Below are 21,294 nucleotides of genomic sequence, written 5' to 3' on the forward strand. Positions count from 1 at the left end.
GCCCCCCGCATTGTTCTCTTCGTATTTGAAGGTAATTGCCCTCTAAAGGCGCAATAGCGTTCTGCGGGAAAGCAGAGAACCAATTTTCGTCGGCGAAGAGTTCCCGCTACCTAGCGCAGTTGCAGGAATAACCAAGGAGTACCGCCTCGTATACTTCGCTTTCTCGACATGTTATGCCGTATCAAGGCTCTTTTTTAGGCAAAAATGGCATATTTGTCATGAAGCGGCAGTCATTTATCAGTATAGCTTGAATCAGTTTTCCTCCTTATATTGCCCCTTTAATGACATTCTCCACTCACAAAAAATGGGGATCTCTTATTTAACACAAATCGCGCACTTGACGTTGGGCTCCACGCGCCTGACATATAACATAGTGACGCACAATGCGTGGGCAGAGGCTGCAATGCGGCCGTATAAATGTGCGCTGTAATAAAATAACTTGCGAGTTGAGCTTACTCTCGGACGTCTTGGCTGTTTGACTCCCTTCGAGCACACGTCTCGAACGAACACCGGCTTTGCGAACACTATAGGCTTTCCGCCCTGTCTCTCCCCGTGCCCAGTGATGGAGATCATGCCGCCGCAGTACCGCATGATGATGAACGTGGGGTTCGGCATCGGATACACTATCCCCCTGCTGCTGCTGCCGCTGCTGGCCTACTACATCCGCGACTGGGGATACCTGCAGCTCGCCACGGGACTGTCGGCCCTCATGATGGTGCCCTTCTGGTTGTAAGTGCATACAACTGCTTGCGGTCGCTGACATCGAGACTCTAAATTGCCATTGATTTTCATCAAGCATGCATCGTTTTAGGCGCAGACATCCGCGCTTCAGCGCTCGTCTCGCAAGGTCACGCAGTCCGGCACTTCGCCCAGAGTGCCCCTCTCTTTTTGCAGGATCTCCATTAGTCTATCAGACCTTGAACAGTCTGAAATTAGTCTCGTCTATGTCTGGAAATCCGGCACCGGCAATATAGCACTGAAACACAGGGAAGTCTACATCCCTGGTCGAGTCGAGGGGTCAAGCTCGATTCTCGCTACCGTGGACTACGCGCTAAACTCAGCAGCGGCGCGTCATTTTGTTCTTCTCAGGCCTGACAGGAATTTTTGTTTTTGAGCACTTTGCTGTTTGTTTCTTCTATGTTCAAACAGGCTTTTACAAGCCCGGCAAAGCTCTTCTGGTACGAGCTCCCACTCGTTAATTTCTGTTTTTCTTCTTTTAAATCCTTTTTGAGAGGGCAATTTTATGGAAGGTTCTGACCGAAACGTAGTCGCAAATAATTTTCGGTTGGCGTTCTTTTCTCACTTAAATTCCTTTTCCAACTAGACAGACCTCGGTGGAATGTTTTATTTTTTGTTGAATTCAAACGCTGTCTATATGAGTTCATACGAGGCTCACTTGTGGTTCATATAAGTCGTTTGAAACACATATGAAACACATATAAGAATGCATTCATATGAGATTTTTTGATAGGGTATAGGCTTTTTTGACACCAGTGTACTAAGCCCTAGCGCATTTCATCGAGTCCCGCTCGTCATACGGCTGCGAGAATTTTTGGCTTACGACCAGTCAAGCATGGCAAGTCTTTTATGGCACTACGTGTTTGCTTTAACGCGAGTAGGGCTCACCCAACACCTTTTAGTTTTGCAGGCTGATTTTAGTTCTCCCGTCCAAACAGAGATTTTTTATTGAAAAAAAAAATATGGTGTCTCTTGTGACTAAGCATATCTCCATTTCTTGGAAAAAAAAGGAAAGTGACCACTATGGTATGGTTTTGGACAAAAAAATGGTCTCTTGGGAGATTGAAGCGACTTTGGCGTGTTTTTATTCAACCCACCGCAAAAACTTTTTTTAATCGCCACACGGCCTTACCAGCAAACACGTGGCGTTGCGCTAAGGGGACGTTTGTTACGTGCTTAGTGAACTGTCATCTGTGGGAGAAATATGAAAATATTGATAATTGCTACGTGTAGTGTCCTGATAGTGTGTTTTCTTTTGGAGCTTTCTTCAGCGGACTCTTAAGAACGACTCCGAAATCACGCCCTAACTAGAAGATTGCGGCGCGTAACGCAATACTTCAGGATTCCGTGCGAGGTTTTCATGCTCATGGGTCTGTTTAGACTGCAGAAAAGCCGAATCGTGAATAGGCATTCAGAAAAACGCTTTAAACGAAGTCTCTGCTCAGAGCACAGTGCGACTATACGTTGCGCAACGTGAATCCCCTGACTGGTTGCTCTGACGCATGTGTGTATCTCAGAATTTTGAAGTGCGGGTGGAGTGACGCGTTCTGTTGCAGTGAAAATGTATAACAGGAACTCGGTATTCAATGTGAGTAAATAAGACATCAGGAGACCCAGTGTTGTTTTTTATTTTATGCGATGTAGAAAGAAGAACACGTTCTTGGGCAAGTTGGTTCATAGCTTGAGTGGATGAAGCGCACAAAAGACACGGCACATAGGCAAAGACGGACACGACACAGGCACTACTTGCAACTGTTTATTGGATACACGCACGGCTTATTTATAGCCAAGAGGTAGGGGTGATGGAAAAAAAACACAAGCAAAGGGTAAAAGATACTGGCGATGGTATGGATACTGCATTGTAGGGAACAAAAGTGGCTCAAATCTTTCTAAACTTATCTAAAAATATACTCTCATTCTTATGTATGACTAGGGATGGGGTGCTGATGCAGGAACTCCCGCCTTTTTTAATCCGGTGGGCTTCTAGCAGTTCTCGGGCAGTCTTATCTTTACTTCTGCAAAGGATTTGAGTTTCCTGGAGCTTTAGTTGACAATTCTTCTTCTCTTCTTTGCCGCAGTCCTTGCAGTGACGCGGCAAATGTGACCCGGTACCAACTCTTAGTGACCGTTTGTGCTCGGTTAAACGTGCATTAATACATCGGGCTTTCTGGCCGATGTACACCTTTCTACAGGTCAGCGGGATGCTATAAACCACCCCCACAGCGCATTTCAGAAACGGGTTTACATGCTTAATTTCACATTCTGTTGATTTGGCATCATCATTTACAATCTTTCGACACAGCGATGCAAGTTTTCTGGGTGCAGAGAAGACCACTGGTACTTTGTATTTTGCAGCAACGCGCTTAAGACTATGAGCCACTGATTGATTCCATACTCCCACAAAGTGGCTCATAATCTTAAGCGTGTTGCTGCAAAATACAAAGTACCAGTGGTCTTCTCTGCACCCAGAAAACTTGCATCGCTGTGTCGAAAGATTGGAAATGATGATGCCAAATCAACAGAATGTGAAATTAAGCATGTAAACCCGTTTCTGAAATGCGCTGTGGGGGTGGTTTATAGCATCCCGCTGACCTGTGGAAAGGTGTACATCGGCCAGACAGGCCGATGTATTAATGCACGTTTAACCGAGCACAAACGGTCACTAAGAGTTGGTACCGGGTCACATTTGCCGCATCACTGCAAGGACTGCGGCAAAGAAGAGAAGAAGAATTGTCAACCAAAGCTCCAGGAAACTCAAATCCTTTGCAGAAGTAAAGATAAGACTGCCCGAGAACTGCTAGAAGCCCACCGGATTAAAAAAGGCGGGAGTTCCTGCATCAGCACCCCATCGCTATAGTCATACATAACAATGAGAGTATATTTTTAGATAAGTTCAGAAAGATTTGAGCCACTTTTGTTCCCTACAATGCAGTATCCATACCATCGCCAGTATCTTTTACCCTTTGCTTGTGTTTTTTTTTCCATCACCCCTACCTCTTGGCTTTAAATAAGCCGTGCGTGTATCCAATAAACAGTTGCAAGTAGCGCCTGTGTCGTGTCCGTCTTTGCCTATGTGCCGTGTCTTTTGTGCGCTTCATCTTCTCATGTAGAACGAAAACGTGCGGCGATGGCCTTGTGGACAAAGGCACTAAGAAACGAAGCTGCTCTGCTTGGGTCCCCGGTAGCTCGAATCCTGCACGGGGCTTATTTTTTCCTCTACCCCTAAAATATTCCCGTTCATTGCGCGTGTGCGTGAGTACGTGCGTGCGCGTGCTTATGACTCCACCACTGTTGCAAATGGGTCGCAAGCCCCAAGGGTAGCGTTGGCCTGGCGGCCTGGGGCATAGCTGGAAACATCCGAAGGTCCTGGCAAAGGATGAGTCGACTGCCAACAGAACAACTTGTTTATTCTAGCATCGCAAAAGAGCAGCCGGTCAGGGCGACCACGTTACTCGACGGAAGAAATCGAAGTCTCTTTTGGCGTCCGGGGCAGCTGCCTTTATACCCTCGGAGTCGAGGGCAAGAAGGAACGGCTCGGGATGAGGCGCACGAGACGGCGACGCACGGACATGTTGAGACGTGACGTGACGCGTCCACCGGGCCGGCGCCGGTCAGACCTCCTCGCCTCCCAGTTGGGGAGCTACTCTCCCCGGCTTCCGCGCTTTGACAAGCGTGGGCACCAACATGCACACACACACACGCACACACGAAGACACGTGGCATTGAAACCTGCCTGGACGCGCTTGGCGGGAGGCGTTGCGGCAGCACTGAACGGGCCAAAATGACCGCCACTTTGAACGAAGCCCCGGCGTCCATTGCATCCGCGCCGGCTATACCGCGCGTCGTAGGCGAAACGTAACACCACCCACCGCTGGGTGCAGCTCTGGGCACCCACTGGTGAAAACCACTCCCAAACTTGAGCTTCCACCCACCTGCACCCTCCAGAACCTCCACTCGCCTATCACCGTTCTGCAGAAGCCCGCGCAGCACCAGAACGAAAAAGCGACAGCGAAATCCACTTCAAAATGCAATTTGGAAGGCGGTCAATGTAAAAGTGAAATTAACAACCGATACTGCTAACGGCGATTTGTCACATCACATTGCGTGACCATTCGGGCCGAAAGTTTCGGAATATTCGAGATAAAATCGGCCTTATGTTCAGCGTTAGGTTCAAGACCGCAGCAGTTTCAGGACGTTGTCGACCTTATAGTTTGCCGAGAATGGTATCCTAAACGAGTTCATTCCTAAGACTGTTTGGAAAATTGGAGGCTTAAAACCATGGATGAGACCCAAGGGTGGGCTATTGGGAGTAAAATTCGAACTAGACTCTAAGTTGAGCCTCTGTTTAATAGGGCGGAGATGGTAACTTTTTTTCTGCTTCGGATAAACAATTGCGGAAACTTTCAGCTTCAGTATAGGAATCGGCTTCGCCGTGATTTCATGAACGGATGTTCACCTAGTTTGCCAAGAGTGTCATCTAATGTGTTTGTGCTTAAAAGTATACACTTACAAGAGCAATGCAATCAGCGAACTATTGATGAAGTTGTGTAATTTAGGGCCAGCTCCGCCATCGCCGTACATCATTGAAGCGGGAGAAGAGGGAGCTATGTAGTCATTGCCAGTTTTTTTGCCCAATTGAAAAACCGCCTCCTTGCGAGAAGCCGAACGGTGTAATGCATTGAAAACAATGGATTTTCAGCTGTGGGATTTGTGCAGTTAATGGAAGCCAATCTTTCATGTAACTGCGTCTTCCTACGCAAAGGCGGCTCGAAATATTAGAGATTTCGCCGTCCCAGTGCTGCAAATTGGGATGAAAGTTTTGCGAAAATATTGTGGGGTTCTAAATTCCACTCAGGCGCACTCATTCGCCATTTGAGTGAAATGACTCTATTCTTTCGGCGCGGCTCAATTTATTGGTTAGAAAAGCCACCGCTAGATTGCGCACTGTTCCCAAACGAAACTCTTCGTGTAACGAAGCAGTGTTGACATGCGCCGTCACCGTGGTGGTCCCGCGTTCTCTTTCTTCCCAGCATCCTGCAGGAGTCTCCGCGCTGGCTGCTGACCAAGGGCCGCATGAAGCGTGCTGAGAGGTCTGTGGTGCGCATACTGAGGATCAACCGACGGCCCGTGCCCGACATGGACCAGGTCATGAGCGACCTGGTTCTCTTCGCTAAGTCGGTGAGCGCAACGCATCTCACGCCGGGCGAATCGGCGCTGGTTGTGCCCACGAGTTCGAAACTATTTATGGCGTCACTTTCAAAGAGAGAAGGAGCACAAGCCGGAGTTGTCTTATATTGATAAATTACCGCGTTCTGACAAAACAGAGGCTTGTTTTACTGAACAGGGAGCTTTCACAAGGTAGGAATTGTTAAAGAAACAAACACATAGGACGGTTGCCACGTTGCAACGCGAGGTTGAGCGAACGCAGTTGAAATGTTTTTATATTTCACGATGTATTGAGGTAGAGAATATGAGAGAAACTTTGTATTCGTATGGTTATGAGCGGTATTTTGTAGTTTTCCACGCCTGCTCATTCTTCGAGCAGCGCTCCCCTCCAGTCTGCCGCGTTAGGCGGGCTACATGGTTCGCAGCAGCCGCTGCCGATAGACTGTGCTACACTCCTCCACATCGGCCTTGCTCTCCCTCCTCCTCCCATGCTGACCTCTCTTCGGGTGGTTCCCGTGGTAGCCACCCTCCGGTTGGTCGTTCCTCGCCATACCTTCTCTTACCTCCACCCTTCGGTTGCGCCTTTTTACGCTCTCGCTGTACTCTCCTCCTTGCACGGTAGCCATCCTCCAAGTTGTTCCCGTGGTAACCACTAAATGGCTACGCCGACCACTACTATCACTACAACAGCGACGAAAAATCCACACGCCAAACAGCTCTCGCTGTAAAATGATGTACAGACATCGCCATCAGCGGCCGTTTTCTCATGCCGGCAGCGGTCTGTCGGGGCAGGGGCTCCGATTCCTGAGGCTAGACCACACAGCCTCTCACTTCCATGCAGTGTGTAATCAGGGAGTTGACCCCCTTCGGTTGTGTCCTCACAAATTTGAATCGAGTGGCGGGAAAATTTTTTACTCCAATTTCCTCCCTAATAAAACTCTTCTTTCGTTGCCAGACAAACAACAGCTTAGTCAGAAAGAACCAGAAAATCAATTTTTAATGAGAAAAATTAGATGGAATTGTTTTAGTCTCGTTGTAAGGGTCCAGGTGCTTTTAATGCGTGCACCTAATTGCCCTGCTGTGTCATGCCCAACAATTCCGGCCAAAAGCATTTTCAGCGGCAAACCGTTCCTGAAGCATTTTTTTTCATGTAATGTAACATTTCACTATAACATTCAATATATCCGCAGATCACCCGACATCAGTCCTGCATTTTTTTACAAGTGGTTCTGTTTGGTGGGAAAAATTTGTGTGCAGGGCATGCAACTATCTCTCTGGGAGAACACCTTCGCTGCCCTGCACGAGGGTGGGCGAGGGATTTCCAGCGATTCCATCGAACAGTTACGACTACCATAGAAAATCAGTCGGGAACGGTTTTGACGATAACAAAACCGTGAACAGAAAAAAATGTACAAGACTGCCGTCTAATGGTCTGCGGATATATTGGTTGTTATAGTGAAATCTTGCATTATATGAAAAACTTGCGTCCTTAAACGGTTTCCGGCTCAAATATGATTTTATCCTGAATTGCTAGGTATGCGGACACATCCAGGATCTTTATTTTCAAGATTGCAAGAAAATTGTCATTGCAGTCGGAGGCTGCTATTAAGAATATCCTTACCAGTGTGGCACGTAGTGAGCATGTGAACGTGCTTTTCGAGGATGTTTTCTAGCTACATGTGGAAAATATTCAATCAGTTTATATTCTCAGGATTTAGCAGGTACCAATTTGCCAATATACTGCGATTTGTTTACTGGTTCTTAATTAGCGTAGGCACAATTCAGCTGGGCTTGAATCACAAATGTGAAGTATGAGTAACAAAGCACAGAAGACCATCATTTGAGCTGAAAGAGGAACATGTTCTGATGGGCGCTCGGCCGCCGGAGATTGAGTCGCCAACTTGAATACCCCTCCTATGCACTTTAAATTAACGCGACGGCGAAACAGTTCGGCAGCCACATTCGGCATAACGAGAACTGGAGAAGCTGCAGTGACTTCGTTGCAATTAACAGCGCGGCCGAATGACGAGATCAGAGAAATCTGCGTTGAGCTGCAACTAGCGTTTTGTTCAGGAAACATAAACGTAAATATACAAAAAACACCTCATAAAATGCATATAGAAGCTCATATAAATCGACGTATCCAGCATACAACACGGAGCAAAATAAGAGGTACTAACGCATGTGTAGCGCAGCTGAATGGCTCCTAATTAATCTGTCTTTCGCTTCGACGATGCGATGCACGTGGACGATTGGTCTGGTGAACTGGCGTGCATGGCGATAGTGTCATTAACTAGCGGCGTACAACCACAGGGACGGCAATGCGCTCTGAAATGCATTTGCGCTTGACGTTTTTTTTTTGCTCTACTAAGCTCTTTTGGGCGTGCGGTGAAAGCCTCCTGCCTGTATATGTTAATGATGATGACGAAATATTTATGGCGCAAGGGCATCTGCGGCCAAAGAGCGCCGTGACACAAGGGACTTTCGTCTTTTCAAGGCGGGGTCAAAATAACCATTTCCCAGACATTTCACCCTAAATAAGCGGTGTACCAGGCCAAGGGAAAGCTTGTGCCTATTTGAATTGCTGCATGGTGGGTACCCAGCGGCACAGGGGATCGAACCCCGGTCCTCCCGCATGCATCCCCCCGGTCTGTACGATGCACAACACCAAAGAAGAGAGTGAGTGGTTGTGAGCTCCTCCTTTTGCACAAGAGAATGGAGAATTATGCATGTTTGACTGAACGTTAACAAAACGGTTGAGCCTTTCTATGCCGTCTGTGTCCGACCATCGCTCAAGCTGACCTAACCAAATGGCCTTTTACCTTTCAATCGATGCAAAATGAAGTTTTCTGACGCATTGAAGCAGACGGTTGGGTCAATACTTAGCGCTTGTCCACTCTTCCCCTGTTTTTATCTCTGCAGGAGTCCAAAAAGGCGACGGCGTTCCACTTCGTGGACTTCTTCAGAACGCCTAAACTGAGGCGGAACACACTGGTTCTCTTTGCGCTGTGGTGAGTGCAGGCATGGTTGTGGCCCATCCTTTGCTGAACAGGTCGTCGACAGACGGAAGCAGTGGGAATCACTTACGGTGTTGCCATGATGATGAGAATGCCATCACATTCGCCTCAGTGTGCATGCTACCGTCGCAATCGTTAGTCGTATATTGCTTCTTGTAGAAATTGAAATTAACGCGCGACAAAGCGAGCCCCTTGTCTAGGGCAGAGTCCGTCCTTGAATTAATGAAAAACTTGTGAAAACTTCTCCGCCTCTGCACATAAAGTCACTCCCATAGGGGCTCTGAATAAAGGTGTGATATGCCTGGGATGTCAGAGGACACCGCTTCACAAATATCATTAGAATTAGAATTGAATGAAATTGCATGAAATGCAGCGATAATGTGTCACGCGAGAGGAGCAAACAAACATGGTCTGCAATATCCAAAGCCTAGATAGTATCAACTCAATAGCTTTTGTTTGTTGAAGCTATATCTCACGCTTCTAATTTTTTCTTACAAGTGTATATTCTTTTTTACTTCTTGTAAATGTAAATTTGTCTTCCTCTTGTTTCGTACGCATATTAGCATTCGCCAAATTATTTAACTCCAATCAATGTAGCAAGATAGATAGATAGATAGATAAAGAGGAGGAGGGAAAGACAGGGATGTTAACCAGAAAGGGGTTCCGGTTGGCTAACCTGCACTGGGGAAGAGAGATTAGGGGACTAAAAGGAGAAAGAGAGAAGGGGAAAAATGCATAACACACACACACACACGCACAACGCTGTCACAATTTGTCACTCAATCCAGTCGCTCTCAAGTGGGCAAAGAGTGCCTTGTATGCCTTGAGGGCAGTCGACTGTTGTTGCCACGGACCGAGGATCTTTTGCTCTGTTAATGGGTGAGGATTGAGGCGGTCCAGGGCACAACACAGTGTATGTCTTGCCCTCGCAAATGCAGGGCACTCACAGAGAAGATGAGCGATGGTCTCCTCACAACCGCAGATTTCAAAGGCAGGACTGTCGGCCATCCCTATCCGGAAAGCATAGTTGTTGGTAAAAGCAACACCGATCCATAAACGGCATAACAATGTTGCGTCGCGACGTGCTAAATTACGTGGAAGACGAAGGCGCAGTCCAGGGTCCAGTGCCTTGAGGCGGAGGTTGCAAAACACTCCCGTGTTCCACGCTAAAAGTGTGAGCTCCAGCGCCAAAGGGCGAAGCCCGCACGCTGCGTCAGGTATTGATATTGGGATCCTCACTGGAAGTGCGTCGTTGTGAGCAGAACGCGCAGCCGCATCAGCCTGGTGATTACCGTTAATACCACAGTGTCCTGGCAGCCATTTGAAAAATGATGTCATGACCTTTGGAAACGGTGCCCTGGTACAGTAGACGGATCTCAGCAACAAGTTACAAATACGGTTTATTTTCATGTTTGTACAAAACATGGGGAGATGGAAGAAAAAGCTGCTGAACAGCAACTTGACAGTGTCCCACCCCCTTTGTCTACATAGGCAACAGCAGCTCATACAATATACATATACTGATCAGCATATACACCCACACACACACACACAAAAACACGTTTTGATGGATATTTTATACGTCACTAAAATTGGCAAAATACAATTTCCGTGAAATCTATAGGTACGAAACGCAGTGTAAGTATGCATGATTGAAAATACTTCAAAGATTTGAAAGAACAGCAGTTATAAAACCAAACAGAAGAATTAACAGGTACACAGAGCATACAGATCAAACCTGAGAAAAAAAATTCTATAAAAGGTAGTGCATAGGTAGTACAATTGTAGCATTTGAGAAAGAGAAAAAAAGTAATTACCCTTTTCTCAACCCTATTTCTAAACAACTAAAGAAATAAATCTCTGAATTCTGTTTTCGAAATGCTCATCACATCAATTTCTTTGCGAAAAAAATAATTTAATACACTTGGTACTGTGTGTCGTAACATTTGTTCACCATAATTAGTGCGGTTACGATGAACTTCCCAGTGCTCAGGATGTCTGGTTGTATAATAATGGGTATTCATTTGCAAGTTTGCGAGATTAGTTATGAGATTAATGCCTTGTTTCTTTTCATCCCTTAACTTTTTACAAAGATGATAGTTATACAAGTTCTCTATGCTAATTAGTCTAAACTTTCTAAGCAAGCTGTCTACTGAGTAGTCTGGTGAAGAATCTGAAATAATCCGGATTACTTTATTTTGAATTACCATCAGTTTCCTGATATTTGTTGAGGTTGTCTTGCCCCAAACTAAAAAGCAGTAATTTATGTGCGATAAAAACAGTGAATGATAAATTAGCAGTCTTGTGCTTACAGGAAATAGGTCTCGATGCCGGTAGATTAATCCTATAGTGCGAGCTAGGGTCGTGATAACATGATTAGTGTGCGAGTCCCACAGCATGTGCTCTGAAAAAATTACGCCTAGAGTTTTAAATTCTGTCACAATTTCTATCGGCTGACACTGTATTTGAAGAATATTATTTGGAACAATGCCTCTGCCCTTCGCTCGGAAAATGACTGCTTTAGTTTTTTGGGTTTTAATAACCAAGCCGTTGCAGGAACACCAATCATGAAGTTTGCTTAAAGTGTTGTTTGCATGATTAACAAGTATTTCGTAATCGTCACCTTCGAGAAACAGGCTGGTGTCATCTGCGTAGATCAGGACTTTTGTATCACCATCAATTTTAACAACATCGTTTATAATAATAATAAATTTATTTCTGCCTCAAAGGTATATGGACAGAGGAGCTGCAGAAAAAGCTGTAAAAAATACAGCTTGACAAAGCCGCAGCCCCCATTTTTACAGGCAACAGCAGAAGACAAAAAAAAGTAAGGGCCCAAAATGCTGCCCTGAGGGACACCAAACGAAGTACATTGAAATGTGGAGGTGCTGTTGTTTAGTGAAACAGACTGCATGCGAGTACTAAGGTATGATTCTATTAACTTCAAGGCAACACCACGAATTCCGTAGAATTCTAATTTTCTCAGCAAAATACCCCGGTTAAGAGAATCAAATGCCTTTGTAAAGTCTATAAAAAACTACCAATACGTATCGTTTTTCTTCAAGTTTTTTTTAGAATGAACTCTTTTTGATGAAGCAGGAGAAGTTCGGTGGAACAATGTTCCCTAAAACCGTATTGACAGTCAATCAGGATGTTATGTTTATCTGTAAATAAAACCAGACGTGAATGGATGGCGTTTTCAAGCCCTTTGGAAAAAATTGGTAAAATAGAAATTGGTCTGTAATTTGCTAAATTATTTTTGTCACCGTTTTTGTGTAGAACGCAAACCTTTGCACACTGTAGCTGTGCTGGAAATACTCCACTTGACAAAGATTGAAAATATGGGCAAGTGGGACAGCAATAATTTCAGCAGTGAACTTAATCGGTCGGACTTGAATGTCAAAGATATCACTGGAGCTAGTATTTCTTAATTTCATGATAACAGAGAAAACTTCCGTTTCTGAAACTGGAGTCAAGTAAATTGTCTCAAGACAACTGCCAGTCAATATTGGGTGCAGTCTCCTGACGGTGCAGGAAACTTCAAGTTTACTAGGTAGTCATTGAAAACATTAGCTAGATCAGTTCCTGAAATCGTTGTGCCATTCACAACAATTTCACTAATTCTTTTTGATGCCTGCACGTTTTGAAATATTGAGTTTAGTTTTTTCCATGTCACGGCCGCGTTTTTGGATGATCCTAAAAAAAGATTATTGAAATAGTTATCTCTGGCATGCTTAAGTTCCTTGTTTAATTTATTACGATACTTCTTAAATGATTTAAGCAGTTCGGGATCCCATTGCTTAAGAAATGCTGGGTACATTGTATACTTTGTTTTTATTTTAGCAAGTAAATATCGAGTAATCCATGGTTTTCTGATCTTTTTCGATTTGGAAGAATTCAAAAATGGAAAGCTTGTTTCGTAAGCAGTTCTTAACAAGTTAAAGAAGATATCAAAAGATATGTTTGCCTCAGATGAAGAAAGCACGTTCTCCCAAGATACAGTTGATAGTTTTTGGCGGAAATTTTTCAAGTTTCTGGATGAAACATTTCTAGAAGGGATCGGAAGGCTAGTTTCTTTTTCATGATGTGGGATGACTACATGTACAGGTAAGTGATCGCTAAGAATGCAAGCTATGACTCCAGATGCAAAAATTTTTGATGGAGGAGCTGATGAGAAAGAAATCTATTAGCGTCGAAGACGTACTAGTAATTCTAGTTGGAGAAGAAATAGCATTATTTAGGTCATAGCTCTCGTATAACCATATCATTTCTTTTGACTCACGAGTATTAGAAGTCAAGTCAATGTTAAAGTCCCCACCACAAATTAAGTTAAGCTTACTAGTTGTGCATTATTGAAACATAGTTTCTACGGAAGCACAGAATGTAGCGTGATCACCATTAGGGGGTCGGTACACGACAGAAAAGACATGGTTACACATTGCTATTGTTAACATTTCGCATTCAGATTTCGAAGAGGTCAAATCAGGCAAAAGGTCACATCTGAGATTTTCTTTCGCTAACAAGGCAACGCCGCCACCACAGCGTAAAGAGCGATTCAGGTAGAACACCTCATATCCGGGTATTGAAAAAACATTGTCATTTCTAGTATACCAGGTTTCTGAGAGCATAATGACATCAAACGAAAAACCAATACTATCAAAAAACAAATCTAAATACTGATGTTTATTTCTGGCAGACTGAATATTCAAATGAAAAGCCTTTAAACCTTTGAGACGCTTACTACCAAGATGCGACTTTTGTCAGGAGTTTGTCAGGAGTAATAAGCATAAATAGGTCGCGACACTTGTAGAAACACTTATGCAAGCGTCATCAAGTCATTTTTAGACTTGATAGCAATGTCTGTGTCACATTCTTTCTGTCTAACGAGAACTTTGCCGCCACTCTGCCAAACGAAGCGATAGTTGCGATTTTCGCAAGTTGTTCCTGCGACCCGCGGCGTAGCGCAGCTTGCAGGGCTTGAAGGGCTCCTTTAGAGTCGATGAAAACCGTCCAGTCAAGTGGAGGTTCTTGACTGATGAACTCTACCGCAGCCCGTAAGGCTGCGAGTTCCGCAAGAGTTGAAGATGTTGGATAGGTCGTCTTCACTTTCATGAAGATGGATCTGGCCGGTATCACCACCGACCCCGCAGAACTGGTCGAGTGAACTGATCCATCTGTGTAAACATGTATGCGGTGACTGTGGTAAGAATGCAGGTGATTCAATGTCAGTTGTTTGAGAGCGGGTAGTGATACACCAGCTTTATTCGTAATTCCAGGAATATAGAGGTGAACCTGAGGTTCATGAAGACACCATAAGGGTGAGCACGGTCTTGACGCAGGGGTGAACTCCGATGGAAGATATGCGCGATGGGCTTCAATGACTTTGGCGAATGCAGTACGCGGCCTAATTATTGAGAGTGTTGCGAGGTGATGACAGGGAACCCGTGTGAGGTGCCGAATATGTCTTCTCATGGTTTCAACAGCAATGTATGTAGTAACAGGAGGTTCCCGGGCAACAAGAACAGTTGCTGCTGTTGATGCACATTTAGGCAGTCCAAGGCAGAGACGGAGAGCTTGCGCTTGCACACTTTGAAGAGTCTTGATATTTGTCTTTCTAATGGAACTGAATACCGGAAGACTGTACCGCATGTAGCCCAGAAATAGGGAACGGTACAGTTGCAGCATAGAGCGCACTGATGCGCCCCAGGACTTTCCCCCGAGGAAGGAGAGGACGTGGACAATCGCAATTAGTCTCTTTCTCATGTCGTAGATATGTGGACTCCACGAGAGGTTCCTGTCGATGACAACACCAAGGAATCTGTGGCTTCTCTCATAGGGAATGGCTTCACCATTAATGCGAATGGCGTAGAGTGACATTATTTTGCGTGTGAATGCCACAAGTGAACACTTTTCGGCCGAAATCTTCAGGCCCTGCAATCGAAAATAAGATGTCAATATCGATGCCGCCTTTTTGAAGTCTTGCACGAACTTGAGGACGGGTCACCCCTGATGCCCAAATACAGATATCATCTGCATATGCAGAGATCTGAGCAGATTGAGGCAATATGTCGACCAGGGCGGTGAGAGCAAGGTTGAAGAGAACTGGGCTCAGCACTCCACCCTGAGGGATTCCGAGCGAATTTCGGTGTAAGGACGTTGGTCCGTCCGCAGTCAGGACAAAAAACGACCTCTCTAATAAATAGCTGCGTATCTAGCTGAACGTGCGGCCTCCGATCTCAGCAGCTTCCATTGCGTCCAAAATGGCCTGATGCGTTACGTTGTCGTACTCGGCCTTGATATCCAAAAACAATGCCACGGTCGATGTTTTCAAACTTTTGCTGTGTTGCACCGACGTTACAAGGTCAACCACGTTGTCGATAGAAGAGCGGCCACGTCGGAGCCCAGACATGAAGGTTGGATAAATCTGATATCGCTCCAAGTACCATTCCACGCGTGTGAGCAGCATTCTTTCCACGACTTTGCCGACGTAGCTGGCGAGTGCAGTTGGATAGTATGACGAAAGGTCAAGCGGTTATTTCCCCGGTTTAAGAAGTGGAACCAGACGACTGGTCTTCCAATCATGAGGAACTATGCCAGCAGTCCATGACTTGTTATAAATGTACAAAAGAGCCCGTCGAGCTTCTTGGCCAAGGTTGGCAAGTGCGGAGTACGTCACACCATAGGGCCCTGGTGATGATGACCTTCTACAACAAGCCAGCGCAGCATCAAGTTCTTCCATGGAGAATAGTCCATCCATCCGAGAATCCCTTGAGGGTGGAATATTGTTGCAGTGCAGCGTTGCGCCTGGGTTCGGAGGGCCTGTTTTTCTTGAGCAGAAATCTTCGGCTACCTCAACCACATTGCGTTTTTGGTGGAGCGCTACGGATTTGAACGGGTAGCACTGTTGAGGGGACGTGCGAAGACCGCGAATTACGCTCCAAACGCGTGACAAAGGCTTCCGTGGATCAAGTGTTTGGCAAAATGTCCTCCAGCGTTGTGTTTGTAGTGCCTGAATTCTGCGCTGAATCTTCTTCTGTATGCGCCTAGCATCTCTTAGGTCTAGGCGCGACTTTGTGCGCCGCTATCTGCGCTCTGCCCTGCGCCGTTGTGATCGTAGTCGCTGCAATTCGAAGTCAAAATCGGTGTAGTTAGCGACAAGGTTAAAGGGGCAGGTGGCATGTTCCATGGCCTCCTTAATTTTTTGTTCAAGACCGGTAGAGAAGCCCTCTGTGCAAGCAGCCTCCATAAGTAATTTAAAAACTGTCCAGTCAATGCGCTGCCTACACGAGCCTGCGGAAAATGTAGAATGGCCGGTAATAATCAGATAGGTTGGGATATGGTCGCTGCCATGGATTTCTACATCCGAAAACCACCGGACGCTGTTGGCAAAGCACTGTGAAACGAAAGTCAAGTCCAAGCAGCTGCTATAAGTCACCCCTCAAATATAGGTAGGGCTTCCGTCATTAAGGCACTGGAGGTCATGGACAGAGGCGAAGGACACAAGCTGTCTTCCCCTAACGTCCATCCTAACGCCTCCCCACATGGTGTGTTGAGCATTGAAGTCACCCATAATGACCCACGGAGCAGGTGTAGCTGCCATCAAACCACTCAACCTTCTGGCTTCGAAACGACTTGATGGCGCCAAGTACACCGCCAGTAGCGTTAACGTCAGGTCTCGGCTCTTCACTGTCAGGCAAACGTACTGATTGTCTTCGTTCGGAGGAACTGAAGGTTACACATATGTAAGTTCATGTCGAATGTAGACGATGACTTTGCTGTATTTGTTGCGCGTGGGTGATGCAAATACCTCGTAACCGGATATTCGCAAAATTGCCGCGGTCTTCGGTTCACAAATCACAAGAATGGGGAAGTGATTCTCGTAGACGTAGTGCCGTAAATCGTAAATCCGGGACTGGAGTCCACGAGCATTTCATTGGAAAATGAAAGCTTGCTTGACTTTCTTTTGAAAAGACAGGTCCGAAGGACCCATGATGCCTTCTACTGCAGAGCGGCAAGAACTGGATGGAGCGCGTCCAGCACTTGAAGTGCGCTTTTTGCTGCTGGCGTGCGTAGTCTGGATAGCAGAGCAAGCATGGCATTCATTAGTGAGGTTAGCATTGCAATCACTTGCATATCTGGGCCATGGACTTGATCGTACCTGTTGGCTGGATCAGTCTTGGCGCTGCACACTGCCCTGAGTGCGCCACCATCCCTGACACTGTAGGCGTAGAAGGCTTTGGCAGTGGTGGCCAAGTTGCATCTGAGGCAACAGGTCCAGCATCACCAAGCGCCGGGCTCCCTTGGTACGGATTTTGGAGGCGGATAAGCTGCAGTTGCGTTTGGGGCATTCTTCTCAAATGTGACTGCTTTCTTTGACGACCTTCGGCGGCGCGAACGACGTTGTCGCACCTTTGCGGCGGCTTCTTTGTGCGTAGAATGGTCTCGCACCATTTGCTTCAGTACCGCCCGCTCGGTCTTTAGGCGGGGGCAGTCTTTGCGCAGAGGCAGTGTCGCATCCCATGAAGTCAATGTAGGAAATTTTTAATGGGACAGTATTAGAAGCTTCATGGGACCAAAATGCCTCGTCGATCATAAAACTCGCCCATTGGCTCGAGAGAAGTTATGCCTCCAGGCCGGATCACTAAGGCAGAATGAGCAATCTAGTTGTAGCTGCATACAGCAGTATCTTACTCCATATTTAGGAAAAGCAGTTGAACGTACTTTTGTGTGAATTTCCGCGCGGTTTTTTAATTTATTAAGGATGTGTGAAAAGTCAGACTCAAAGTCTCGATTTTGTAGTTATCGCGCAAACTTTTCAGGAATCACGCCTCGGCGCCATAGTACATGTCTTGGTTAGGCATTAAGGATAGAATAATATCATAAGAGACATAATGGAGCCATTACTCAAGCACTGAAGTACAATGTATTTTTCAAATGCAGGTGTCGCTGAAAGAAAGTAAGCCGCGTTTTCCACCTGTCTGATTACATTGTTTTGTTTCGGCGGGTGTAGTTTGGTGGCATTGGCTTTCGTTGAAATTTACTATACAAGGCTGCAGTAGTTAGTATGATAGAAACAGCGCATTGTTGATGTGTAATATACGTTCTTCTGCAATAGATAATGACATCGGGTCAGTGCGCGTGTTGCTGCTGGTAATGTATGGCAAATGTAGCTCATATGATATTTGCAACTCCCAAAATTTAAGCATACGGGGCCCGTTGAAGCTGGTTCGTAGAATCTCGCCGGTTTCATGACACGAACCCGAGCTCACGACAAATCAAGCGAGGCCTAACAGTTGTTTTGTATCTCGGGATGAAACGGTCGTCGACAAGTTCGCGATGCTGTACAAGAAGAGCCAGAGTCAATTTTCTAGTGTCTCCGCATGCCACACTGAGACATTTTGCCTGTCAGGACAGCAGACCTCATTTTTAGCAGCGCTTGCTTTGGGGCAAGTTGGCTCATGATGTACGACGGATCACGGAAATGTAGCGGTTGGTGGTAGGAGATGGCCCTGACTAATTGGTGTGAGCTTGGTGTGGCCAATTCCTGATCGTGTGTGGATGTCGCATTACTGCCAGGTATGAAATAAGTGCGCTTCCTGCCTGATCCTTGTGCTGTTGTGTTAGTTTGGCGAGATTGCGAAAGAGGCTCATGTGCTGCAGTCGTTGTGTGTGGAGTATATTGTTGTATGAGGTGTAAAGCCCGACTTTCCGACGTACCTCCTAGCGCCGGTTCTTGCCATTTCCATGCAAAACCACACTTCAGGCGGATAAGTTATAGTTAGTACTCTTCGCGTTGACTAAACAATAAGAAAGGAGCTACATTTTAGTTCAGCGGAGACAGTGCGGCGGTTGAGACTGATTTTGGAAGCCGAGACATGAAATTCAGGGAAGCTTCGCCGGTATTAATAAGGCACGAGTAGGAATGGACGCGCGACGCAGATCGTGCAGGAGTGTCTCGGGGAACAGGACACATTGCAAGTAACTTACACGCGTCATCGTCATACAACTTTGACGCTATTAAGAGCCACGCGATCTGTGTTCACACAGTAGATGTTACTGACACCGCGGGGTGCACAGACACCGCAAGAAGCTCAACCTCTAAGTCGTTAGCGCCCTAGTGCGAGGTAATAAAAATTGAAACACCGTGTGCATCCTTCCAATAGGGGCTTGCGAGCGACTTCTACCTCTCCATCCAACGCTCGCTTCGGTGGCATGGCGGTTGCACTCCAACTTCGGCCAGCCACTCTGTCCTGACTGCACACAAAGGCAGCTGCTTCGAGAAGCGCAGTGGCGGCCCGCCTCTTACCGCTGAGGACGTGAGGACGTAACTCGTCGAGGCCACTGCGACCGAGTCAGGCCATGCACATTGTACGCGCAGCCTTCTCCACTCTTCCTCGCTATCGCAGCTTTCGCCGCGGCAACGTCTCTCGCTTTTCAATCTTCACGTATCATCTCCCTTGAATCACGGGGCTCCCACGATAGCGCAGCCACCCTTGCCGGCTTTCCTCGGTGCCTTCTCGCCACCTCTGCGTCAGCTTATGATGTCCATGCTTTTTATTTCTTCATCAGACCTTTTCCCCCTTTTCACTACCTCCGTGGCCATCGTTTGCCGTAGCACCGTCTTCTCCACCCTTCCCTCTTAATCCCTTGCCCCTTTCCATGTCCTGTTTTAGAAACGCGAACACACGCGCGTACGCTGGGCTTCCTCGCTACGAACTGTGTTTTGGCGTGAGAGAAATAAAACGCTTCGCATCAGCCCCTTAGTCACAGCTCAATAGGGAAACTATGCACTGATCGACACTGCCTTGCGGTTGCCCCTCACACAGCGGAATCGCGTGTAATGGTATAGCGTATCAACAAACTAAATCAGCCGTAAAAAAATAACGAAACGACTTTTCAACATGCAGCTAAGACACGAGATGTAAAAACTATGGCAGCTAAGACACGAGATGTAAAAACTATGGAACACTAAATCAAGCGAAAAAAAACAAGAATTTTTCAACATCCATCTAAGGTGCGAGGTCTAAAAACTATGGAACGCAACATAGAAGATTTAGAGACCGCAGATTCGCAACGTTATCATTAATATTTATCCTATCTTATCACACTTTACGGCATATTACTACACTAGTCACACACTTGCAGAACATGGCAGGTTCGGGTTTACCAAAAAAAAATGGACAAGATAAGAGTAAAACCATTTCTCGTCTAATTTAAACGTCATTTGTTTGTATGACAGCGTGAAATTATGAAAATCCGCGGAGAGGTAAAATATGAGAATACATTATACAAGCGGTCAATGAAGTAGAGCCGCAAAGAGAAACAAATATTTAAATACATTATGCGTATATACATGGTATAAAACTTGGGAAGAAAAATCGTCCAACTTCATTTTCTGTACATGTACAGCCCCGCACTTCTGGTCGTATGCGATCACCACCCTCTCTGCTGGTTGACGAACTTACGGGGCTCCTCTGGGCGCTTTTCGCGTTGTAGCTTGCGCCTTTAGGAGTTTGACATGGCCACCGTGTGCAAATAAGGGCGCCAGCACAACGATGCCGACTGCTTGTCAAGGTCTCCAGTCAAGGTTGCACGCGAAGGCAAAAAACTGGGCTTTCCTCTAATCGCAGCCGTAGATACAGCAACTCTTTCCCACCAGCAGCATGAGGACCCGGAGATTCGAGGGTGCCCGGCCCTTCTCAAGAAAACAGTGGTCCTGTTGCATGCGCAACAACGCACTGTAGAAAATCAACTTTTCTCCAACCGGGAGCGACTACCTCCTCGTCGTCCAAGAGATTGTCCGTGAAGAAATCTTGAAGGCGTGTCCCGACGAGCCCACCGCCAGTCACCTTGGCTACGCCCTCACTATGGCTCGGGTCCAATGGAGCTATTACTGGTCTAAGCTTGCGGCGACAGTGCGACACTAAGTGTGTACGTGCCACGATTACCACCAGCGTTAAACACCGCCCGTCAAACCAGCTGGACTTTTACATCCTGTACAAGTGTCCAGAGTCTCGTTTGATCAAGTTGACATGGATGTTCTCGACCCATTCCCAACTTCATCTTCAGGTAACAGGTGGATTATCGTCGCCAACGATAACCTTAACGCGCTACGCTAAAACCAAGGCACTTCAGAGAGGCACAGTAACCAAGCATGGGAAATGTTTCGTGGAATGTATCGTCCTGAGGCATGTCACCCTGGCACTTATTATCACGGATAGAGGCACCGCTTTCACTGCCAAACTCCTGGAATCCCTCGTGTGACTGAGTGGCACTACTCACAGGAAAACAACAGTCTTCCATTCCCAGATGGATGGTCTGACTGAGCGTCTTAACAAAGCTCTCATTGAAATGCTGTCCATGTGCGTATGCT

General features: G+C 46.3%; 1 protein-coding gene across 1 annotated transcript in view; it reads left to right on the forward strand.

The window, feature by feature from the left end:
* Positions 1 to 21,294, forward strand: part of LOC144105466 (organic cation transporter protein-like) — a gene marked incomplete at its 5' end in the record, with an annotated part of 61,433 nt that overhangs the window by 24,361 nt on the left and 15,778 nt on the right. The window contains 3 exons of the mRNA XM_077638591.1: positions 561 to 729; positions 5,769 to 5,916; positions 8,827 to 8,915. Of these exons, the coding sequence (XP_077494717.1) occupies positions 561 to 729; positions 5,769 to 5,916; positions 8,827 to 8,915 (406 nt within the window). The remainder of the gene's footprint in view (positions 1 to 560; positions 730 to 5,768; positions 5,917 to 8,826; positions 8,916 to 21,294) is intronic.

This window comes from Amblyomma americanum, chromosome 1 (assembly GCF_052857255.1).
Source record: "Amblyomma americanum isolate KBUSLIRL-KWMA chromosome 1, ASM5285725v1, whole genome shotgun sequence".
In the NCBI taxonomy this organism is placed as follows: domain Eukaryota; kingdom Metazoa; phylum Arthropoda; class Arachnida; order Ixodida; family Ixodidae; genus Amblyomma; species Amblyomma americanum.